General features: G+C 41.8%; 1 protein-coding gene across 1 annotated transcript; it reads left to right on the top strand.

Moving 5' to 3' along the window:
- Nucleotides 1-319: 319 nt before the first annotated feature.
- Nucleotides 320-3,810, top strand: PIGM (phosphatidylinositol glycan anchor biosynthesis class M). Its single transcript, XM_060008737.1, has one exon. It carries the CDS (start codon nucleotides 452-454, stop codon nucleotides 1,721-1,723), a length of 1,272 nt encoding a protein of 423 aa, XP_059864720.1. The 5' UTR covers nucleotides 320-451; the 3' UTR covers nucleotides 1,724-3,810.
- The last annotated feature ends 6,600 nt before the right edge of the window (nucleotides 3,811-10,410 follow it).

The raw sequence follows: 10,410 nt of genomic DNA, 5'->3' as shown, positions 1-10,410 counted from the left end.
GGCCTGAGGGATGAAGCTCGAAGCTCGTTCCGCTTCAGGGGTCAGTCTCCATCAACTAGAGTTGAGGCGGGGGAAGTAGAGGGTCACCCACAAGTAACACTCGCCCGGCTCCGTAAAAATACCTCCCAGCGCCGGTCTTCCGGGCAAACTGAAGTCGCCGGACCGGAAACCCCGCCCCCGCCGGAGGTGGAGAGGACGCGAGATAGCCTGTCCAGAAGGAAGGTAATTCTCCCGCTGGGGCCACTAAGAACCCAGTGCCTTGCGTGCGACCGGAAACAGGACGGGGGCGGGCCTTCCTGCCGGAAGTTGTCGTCCCGCAGTTGTTTCGGTTGGCAGTCTAGCTGGTAGGGGTAGTGCCGGCAACCTGAAGCAAGGAACTGTATGCAGCGAGGGTTAGAATTTCCAAGGCAGTTTAGAGCTGGGGACTGAGCTGCTGTGGTGCAGTCAGATCATGAGCCCGACCACGCCCTCGGGAGAGTGGTTCCTGAACCTGTGGGTGTCCCCCGCCGGGGTATTTGGTGTGGCCTTCCTTGCCCGAGTGGCCCTGGTTTTCTATGGGCTCTTCCAGGACCGGACCCTGCTCGTGAGGTATACAGACATCGACTACCAGGTCTTCACCGACGCCGCGCGTTTCGTCACGGAAGGGCGCTCCCCTTACCTGAGGGCGACGTACCGTTACACTCCGCTGCTGGGGTGGTTCCTCACTCCCAACATCTATCTCAATGAACTCTTTGGAAAGTTTCTCTTCGTCAGCTTCGACCTCCTCACCGCCTACCTCGTATACCGGCTACTGCTTCTTAAGGGGCTGGGTCGCCGCCAGGCTTGCGGTTACTGTGTCTTTTGGCTTCTTAACCCCCTACCTATGGCGGTGTCCAGCCGAGGCAATGCGGACTCAATCGTCTCCTCCCTGGTGCTTATGACCCTGTACCTAATAGAAAAAAGGCTCGTCGCGTGTGCCGCTGTATTCTATGGTTTCGCAGTGCATTTGAAGATGTATCCGGTGACCTATATCCTTCCCATAGCACTCCACTTGCTTCCGGAACGCGACAGTGACGAAGGTCTCCGTCAATCCCGGTATTCTTCCCAGGCTCGTCTGTATGAATTCATGAAGAGGCTGTGTAATCGGGCTGTGCTGCTCTTCGTAGCCGTTGCTGGACTCACGTTTTTTGCCCTGAGCTTCGGTTTTTACTACAAATATGGTTGGGAGTTTTTGGAGCACACCTACCTTTATCACCTGACCAGGCGGGATATCCGTCACAACTTCTCTCCATACTTCTACATGCTGTATTTGACCGCAGAGAGCAAGTGGAGTTTTTTCCTGGGAATTGCTGCATTCCTGCCACAATTCATCTTGCTTTCAGCAGTGTCTTTCGCTTATTACAGAGACCTTGCCTTTTGTTGTTTTCTTCATACGTCTATTTTTGTGACCTTTAACAAAGTCTGCACCTCCCAGTACTTTCTTTGGTACCTCTGCCTCCTGCCTCTTGTGATGCCACTAGTGAGAATGCCTTGGAGAAGAGCTGTGGTTCTCCTCATGTTATGGTTCATAGGGCAGGCCTTATGGCTGGCTCCTGCTTATGTTCTTGAGTTTCAAGGAAAGAACACCTTTCTGTTTATCTGGTTAGCTGGTTTGTTCTTCCTCCTTATCAACTGTTTCATCCTCATTCAAATCATTTCCCATTACGAGGAGGAACCCCTGACAGACAGAACCAAATATGACTGATAGATGCTCCAGTTCTTCTGCAACTTCCATTCTGATTGTTCTGAATGGACCAAAGAGAGCTTTGGAAAGAATTTTTTTGAACATCCTAAGCACTCTAGTGAAACTTCGGTTTAGAGCATAAAACCCTATTCCAACAAATTTAAATGAATATTTGCCTCATAAAGGGGACTCAGTAACTGAGGTCCGCCCTTTAGGAAATCTCAGGACTCATTTATCTGGGACATGATGGGAAGTAAAGGTTACTAGTTTGAATACAGAAGAGCTGGGGCTTCCCTGGTGGCTCAGTGGTTAAGAATCCGCCTGCCAATGCAGGGGACACGGGTTCGAGCCCTGGTCCGGGAAGATCCCACATGCCGCGGAGCAACTAAGCCCGTGTGCCACAACTACTGAGCCTGCGCTCTAGAGCCCATGAACCACAACTATCGAAGCCCATGCGCCTAGAGCCTGTGCTCCACAACAAGAGGAGCCACCGCAATGAGAAGCCCGCGCACCGCAACTAGAGAAAGCCTGCGCCCAGTGAAGACCCAACGCAGCCAAAAAAAATTATTAGGCTAAATTAAAAAGCAATTAAAAAAAACAGAAGGGCTGATGAAATTATCAGATGCTAAAAGGTTTTCGTGGAAAATAGAGGAAACATAAAGTCAAAAAACATAAAATTCTAAGCCAGTATTTATACTGTGGTACTCTCTGAAGCTGTCTTATCTTTTGTACTATCTGAAGCTGTTTTATCTTTTAACTCCCACTTTTTCGTTCTGAAGCTTTCTTGATAACTGAAAACTCATAAAATGTTCCTAAAGTACAGCTTTTAGATATGAAGTGTTAAATAATGATGCTGTGCTTAGGTTGGAAAAGTTAATTCTGTATTAAAAGTGGGGGCTTAGAAGATAAAGAATCCAAAGAATTTAAATTGTAGTCATGTTTCATGTCCTTGTTTTATAACTTAGTTTTTCAGTGCTTAGTCCCAGTGGTAATAGACTGCTGTTTGGTTTTTTACAAAAAGGATTAAATTTAAATTCATCCATCTTTAAACTTTTCAACATATTTTAAAATAGCATCTTGCTTTATATGTTTGAGGTCACACACTGTAAGGACATTTTAGAACTCGCTTTTAGCCCTTTGTTTTTAATTTGCTGATTGCTAAAAAACATTTTTCACTTAGAGTTTAAGTTAATCAAATGTTATCAGTGTTGTAAAAATGATTAGTAGATTTTAGGTGGTAAAATCTTAAATAGTTAATAAGGCATTTCCCAACTTACAAATACCTTACTCGTGAAAATTCCGTGATAGGAATGGAGGCCTGCATGGGAGGCTCCTGGAAAGCATAAGAAGCATCCTAATAGCCATTAGTCTTTTAGACCAGGAAATTGAGGGAGAGATTGTGGAAATGAGGCTTTGGTGGCCAGATCCATTTACCTTTTTACTATAATATTTCTAGGAAAAAATGCTTTGTGAGTTTCAAACAAGCAAGTTAAAAAAAATTTAAAAAAAATAGCCTATCTAGGTGGAGACTCCCTAACACTCTAAAATGCATTAGCAGTGAGTGAGCTTATGATTTTGATATTAAAAGATGAGTAATTTAACAACATTGTTCTTTCACAGTTAAACAGAAAAACAAAAACCTCCAGAGAAGTAGTATATTTCATGTCAGTTCAGGCCTAAAAAGCCTCTGAGGATAAGATGTCTGTAGGCAGGTCACAATTAAGAATGCTATTACTGGCAGCACTTCTTAGATGGATACCTTTTAGGACCCACCATTGGAAAGAAGGGATGAATGGGTGGCTTTGCATGGATTGCTGTTAGGGTGAAAAGAGCAGAGACAATTAATTGTTGAGGACGGTGACCTTGCTTATAACATCTTTTTTCATATCCCACATTAGGTATTATCTTAAGGGCTCTTTGTATGTGATTGTTCATTAGTGGCCTTCCAGCCAAGGCATTCTTACCGTTCTTTTCCCTTCATTCCTTTATAATGATAATTTAAAAAAATTTTTTCTGGTAGAACTAGTGGGAAAATGGAAACAGAAATAGAATTCCAACATCTCATTATAATTGTCTCTTTGGTATCCCTGACTAATTTTTTTGTTTTTTTTTTTGCAGTACGCGGGCCTCTCACTGTTGTGGCCTCTCCTGTTGTGGAGCACAGCCTCCGGACGCGCAGCCTCAGCGGCCATGGCTCACAGGCGCAGCCACTCCGCGGCATGTGGGATCCTCCCAGACCGGGGCACGAACCCGTTTCTCCTGCATCGGCAGGCGGACTCTCAACCACTGCGCCACCAGGGAAGCCCCCCTGACTAGTCTTTTAATAGTCACAAGTGTACTTACTTATTCATTTCCTTATTATTATTATTTTTTTACTTTAACATTCTTTGTTGTGCTTTACTCTTCCTACTTACATTGAAATTGCTGAATAATATCCTATCACACAGATGTTCACATTGTAAATGCATCATAAGACGTTAAACATTTTGCATGTTTTAGATCACTCCCTTAACATTCGTAGAAGTCGGTGGAGTTCTGTTGGGATATTTGGAGGGAACTGCAGATCCTGCCTTCCAAGAAATTCTCTACCAAAGAACTGCAGGTGTTTCTTAAATGATGCAGAGAGGGCTTCCCTGGTGGCGCAGTGGTTGAGAGTCTGCCTGCTGATGCAGGGGATGCGGGTTCGTGCCCCGGTCCAGAAAGATCCTACATGCTGCGGAGCAGCTGGGCCCGTGAGCCATGGCCGCTGAGCCTGCGCGTCTGGAGCCTGTGCCCCGCAGCGGGAGAGGCCACAACAGTGAGAGGCCCGTGTACTACAAAAAAAAAAAGATGCAGAGAGTAGTATTTTATAGCTTATATGCTGTGAGACATTTAGTAAATTAACTCAAGAAATGATTTCATTTGGTCTCTTGGGTTTTTTAATTTTTTTCATTTATTTTTGTGTTCCAGTTTTGTAAAATCTCTTTTTGTCTTCTTTTCACTTGCAGTCCTTTGATTTCTTTATTCATCTTGTAATAACACTTTAAAATTGTGTAGCACTTTGGCTTATTTCCTATATGATTCTTTTTGTTCTTATGCCACCTCTTAAGATCAATATACCCATTTACAGATAAGCATTAATTATTAGCATATGAAGCGTGGTTCTTAAGATGATCTGTGTTCTAAACAGAGGGACTGCATTACTTATTTTCTTCTGTAGTTACCTTAATATCTTCAAAATGTGGTCCCTAAATATCCCTAGATTAGGTCCATTGGAAAGGCTAATCTCTTTGTTAAAACCATGTTGTTTCAGTTACTGACTTATATAGCTGAATGACTCTGTAAGTGACATAACATTGTTTCAAAAGTTTTGTAGGACTTGTCTTTTAGTTAGTTGACTTGTGGCTGAATATATTGTTATTTCTCCAGCTGTTTTCTATTCTAACCACCCTTACCTCAACCATCTATGCAATGAGTGGAAACGGAAAAAATAGAAAATTTCACATGGGACAGTCCCTAAACGCAACCTCTTGTTTGTTTCTTTTCCCTCTAATGCTCTACTATGAACAATTTTAAACATTACCCATATGCCTACTATCTAAGTTCAACAATTAACATTTTGCCATGTTTGCTTTATTTATATAATTTTTATTTATTTATATATAATTTTTTTCTGAACCATGCAATGTTGCAAACAGCATTGAACTTTGGCACTAAATACATCAGCGTGCATCTCCTAAAAAGTCTTTTCTTACAAAACTAGTATATTGTTATCTAATATAATTTTAACATCCTGTCCATTTTCAAATCTCTCCAATTATTTTGTGTTTAACTTTAAAGAATAGACATTCTTGGATCTCAAAGAGTCCATGAAAGAAAGAGATTATAAATAATCTATGATTAAGAAGTTTGGAACTTTCTCTGATCTTTTTTTTTGCGGTATACTGCTGTGGCTTCTCCCGTTGCGGAGCACGGGCTCCGGACGCGCAGGCTCAGTAGTTGTGGCGCACGGGCCCAGCTGCTCTGCGGCATATAGGATCTTCCCGGACTGGGACACGAACTCGTGTTCCCCGCATCGGCAGGCGGACTCTCAACCACTGCGCCACCGGGGAAGCCCTCCCTGATCTTTAAAACAAAGTGAGAACTAAAGGGATTTACCTTCCATCAAAGTTGGACAGTTTTTTTGTGCAAATCTTTCTGTCTCCCTCCTAAGAAAATACAGGGTGGTAATCATCCCTAATAAGTTTTCCAAATAAAAGATTATATATGTTTAGATTCTTCTTTTTTTTTTTTTTTTGTCTACACCGCACGGCTTGTGGGATCTCAGTTCCCCAGCCAAGGATTGAACCCTGGCCATGACAGTGAAAGCCCGGAATCCTAACCACTAGGCCACCAGGGAACTCCCCATGTTTAGATTCTTTTTTTAAAAAAATTAATTAATTTATTTTTGGCTGTTTTCGGTGTTCATTGCGGTGCGCAGGCTTCTCATTGCTGTGGCTTCTCTGTTGCGGAGCATGGGCTCTAGGTGCACGGGCTTTAGTAGTTGTGGCACGTGGGCTCAGTAGTTGTGGCTCACGGGCTCTAGAGCACAGGCTCAGTAGTTGTGGCGCACGGGCTTAGTTGCTCCGTGGCATGTGGGATCTTCCCAGACCAGGGCTCAAACCCGTGTCCCCTGATTTGGCAGGCGGATTCTTAACCACTGCGCCACCAGGGAAGTCCCACGTTTAGATTCTTAACACCTACCCCTCTCCTCCAACAACAGGTGATTAACTGATTTTAAATCTTGATTATAAGTTCTGGCTTTTCATGACTATATGAGTTGGGGTACCTATTCCACCACATATGGTTTCATTTTGTTTTCACAGCAACACTTTAGAGTTGATATTTGTATTTCCATTTCAAAGGTGAACAAAGAGGCTCAAAGGCACAAATAAGTGACAGGGCTAGAATTTGAAGGAAATTTTGCCTTACTAAATGTCATACTCTTTCCACTATATTAGGTTTTGGATTTTTCTAAAGTGCCCAGTTGCAATGATTAAAGATTGTGGCAAAATAAATGAAACTCATCACCACTCTAACAAATGTCTTGCCAATCAATTTGTCCTTAATCTTTTAGGTATTTGCTTGAGGGGCAGTCCCTTGCAGTTGTGCAAGTTTCTGTCATCCCCAAACTTTTCTCTTTAATAATTCCAGACCTTTAATAACCCCCTCCCACAATCAAACCCTCTCACCAAATTGTATAATTTTTTTGTTACTGCTGACTTTGCAATGCCCTTTCCCTCCATAGCCTGGTCTAAGAAGCCGATTTGCTGAACCACATGTTAGCCCATCTATTTGTAAATCAAGCTATGGAAATTATGTGACCATGATTTCCAAATGATTATTGTTCAATTTCTCTTGCTCTACAATGTACCTTCTGCAGTGTGCATTCATACAGTTAAAACTCATGTCCTATACTGATAGTATAGCATAAGAGAACACAGATCCATATAGTTTAGGTTCAAATCCCAGCGTGTAACCTTGAACAAAATTCTTTTATCTAGATGAAATAGTATTCCATCTGTGAAATGAGGATGATAATGTAATACTCATAGAACTGTTTGTAAGAGTTAAATGAGTTAATAAACCCAAAGTGCTTATGCTGGCCCAGGACAAGCCGTTCCCTATCACCTCCCCAGCTTTAATATCTGTTTACAAGCCTTTAAGGAAGGAGCTCATTTTGGAATTTAGGCTTAAGCCTTTTCCTCCCAATTTACTAGGATTTAGGAAAAGAACCTGCATTTATGCAAAATAATTGTCTTAACTACCTGTCAATATAAACTTTATTCCTTCTAAACTTTATTCCTTTATCCCTTCTAAATAATTGTTTTAACTACCTGTTAATATAAACTTTATTCCTTCTGTTAATATAAACTTTATTCTAAACTTGTCTGGTTCTCTGAGAAGATAGTAGTTATACGTGAAAATGTATGCACAGGTTTTTTAAATGTCTAGTTCTGGCTTGACAATTTTGTGTTTGTGCATTCCTGTCATACATTGGCTGGCTCTACGCAGTGGAGGTTTGGCTCTTGCCCCTAAGTTACACAGCACTTCTTTTTTCCATTGTGTTGAGGGGTCATTCAAGGGTTGGTTCTCTGTTGATGGAAGCACATGTCCTCTGCCTAGATCAGAGTCATCAGAATAGCACAAGCATTTATTCAGCGCTGATCCAGGGGAACCATTCATTTCGTCAAAACAGCATTCATATTCATTATCCTAAAAAAAACCAGGCTAAATGGGAATATTTCTAGCTGCTCAGACACTTTGCTAATTGTTATGTCTGCCATATAAAATGAAATGACACTTATGGTGACTATTTAAAGATAATTTGGATCATGAATGTTTGAAGCTCAGTGATTTCACAAAGGGAATTTTTAACCTTCTTTGCTCTCTATTCTTTGGGTGATTATTTATAAATGCAGGCCTATGCCAAGTCCTATAATAGATGAGTAAGAAAAGGTCCACGCTCTTGAAGAGTTGACAGTAAGGACAGAAGCATTAATAAAATTCCATATGAGACCTCATTAAGTTCCACCACAATCCTGTGATTTGTAAAATGGGGCAGTAGAAGGTATTACTCTTCCTATTTTACAGATAAGAAAATCGAGGCTCAGAAGCAAGTGACTTTCTAAGGCCACACAGCTTGTAGGCCTACTCTTAGAAAAGAGTAGGTCTTCTGATTCTATATTTTGCAAGTCCTCCTTAATTCCATATGATGCAGGTGATCACAGTGAAAGGCTTCATTTGTTTACCAAATGTCAATCATTTAACAAAAGGCCCCGAGTATCTTCTATGTGGCAGACATTGTTCTGGGCAATGTGGATGCAGCTCTGAGTGAGGCAAAGACTCTGTCTTCATGGAGCTTACATTTCTACGGGAGGCAAAGAAGCAGCAAACACATGATCGTGACGATTGCCATAAAGAAAAATAAGGTAAGCTAAGGAAGTAGTGATGGCAGTGAGGAGAGGTGTGGGTGCTGTTGTAGATAAAGCCGTTGGGGATGGCATCTTGAAGTGGCATTTGAGCAGAGACCTGAAAGAACGAAGACATGACATTCATGCAGCTCTCTGGGGAAGAGCATACCCTACTGAGTGGAAGGCAGTGCAAAGGTGAGATAGGAAAGAGCTTGGCATGTTTAAAGAACAGCAGGAAGGGGAGTATAGTTGGTTGGAGTGAGCAAGGCTCACCCAGAATCTAATTCACCATATCCAGTAGAACATGAATGCTAGTTGAGAAATACAATCAACATTAGTATTTTTATTGGCCTGTAATAGAATAACTTTGAGCTCAACCTGTTTTTCCTGACATTTGAGCACATGTTAATTTGTAAGGAAGATGAAATATATATAAACAACTAAGTTGAGCAGTGTTACAAGGTACATTCACATGTTACTTTGAGATGTTGAGGATTGTCTTCAATCCATTTTTACAGATGAGAAGCCTAAGGCTTAGAATATATGCACTCTGCCCAAGGTCAGAGTTAGTACGTGAGACGGGACCAGAACCCATATCTTCTGGAGCAAAATTTACTACTCCATTCTCTGTACTACGCTTGTCATTTAGATACTGACCCTAGAAGGTAGGAAGTTTGGGGAAAAGTTTTCCAACAGATCATTCATTCGTTCATTTAGTAAACGTTTCCTAAGGGTTTACTTTGTTCCAGACACTCAGCTAGGCTGTGGGTATGAGGATGATTATGACAACAGTCCTTGCTTCAAGGAACTCACAGTGTCTAATAGAGGACACAGATGGAAAAGTGATTATAATTCAGTGTGACAATGGCTAGAGCAAATACATAAAGTAATTGGGAGCATTTCACTAATCCATCCATTTGACAAAGCTAGCAGACAACATGGTGCATATTAGTGTTAAATTAATTAAACAAGGAGGCCATTAGACCGAGATGGTTCCAATACCTTAGCAGCCTGCATAAGCAAGCCAAAACCTAAGCTTGTAAAGGTTAAAAAAGCCTTAACCTCTCAAAGGTTAAGAAACCGAAACCTAGGGACAACAAGTCATGAACAACCAAGTAGGTTTTCTAAATAATGCAATGGCTATAGCCAATCAAATAGTTTTTGCTTTGCTTCTACCTCTTCTCTATAAAAGTCTCTTCCCTAGCTCCTGTCGGTGGAGCCCTCCTAACCACTTCCAGTTTGATGCTGCCCAATTCGAATCAATTTTTGCTCAAATAATCTTAAAAGTTTTAATATGCTTTGGTTTATCTTTTAACGCTACGTACTGAGATGTTTGTTACCTTACCTGTTTTCCTTTATACTGAGTAAATATTGAGGGCTTTCTTTGAAACTCCCTTGCTTAAATCACTAGGTGATTGATTATACTTTTGATCATCTTTAGCTTAGCTCCCAAGACCTTTCATGTTGGGGCTCTGGCCTATATCTCCAGCTTCATCTACCTCACCCCACCCTACAGTTATACCAAATCACATCACCTCTTCATGCCTTTGCATCTGCCGTTTCTTTGGCTAAAACGTCCTTCTCATCCCCTTGTCTCTCTTACCAGCTCCTAATTCAGCTATATATATTTGTTAGATATTTATTTATTTTTCTGCTCTTCTTCTCAGTTGCGGCTTGCGGGATCTTCGTTGCATCATGCAGGATCTATTTCCCCGACCAGGGATCGAACCTGGGCCCCTTGCATTGGGAGTGTGGAGTCTTGACCACTGGACCACC

Source organism: Delphinus delphis, chromosome 1 (genome assembly GCF_949987515.2).
Source record: "Delphinus delphis chromosome 1, mDelDel1.2, whole genome shotgun sequence".
Classification (NCBI taxonomy): Eukaryota; Metazoa; Chordata; class Mammalia; order Artiodactyla; family Delphinidae; genus Delphinus; species Delphinus delphis.
This window is presented reverse-complemented; position numbering and strand designations above follow the sequence as displayed.

What these genes read in the sequence shown, in the direction of transcription:
- PIGM (XM_060008737.1), top strand. Translation starts at nt 452, where the DNA reads ATGAGCCCGACCACGCCCTCGGGAGAGTGGTTCCTGAACCTGTGGGTG.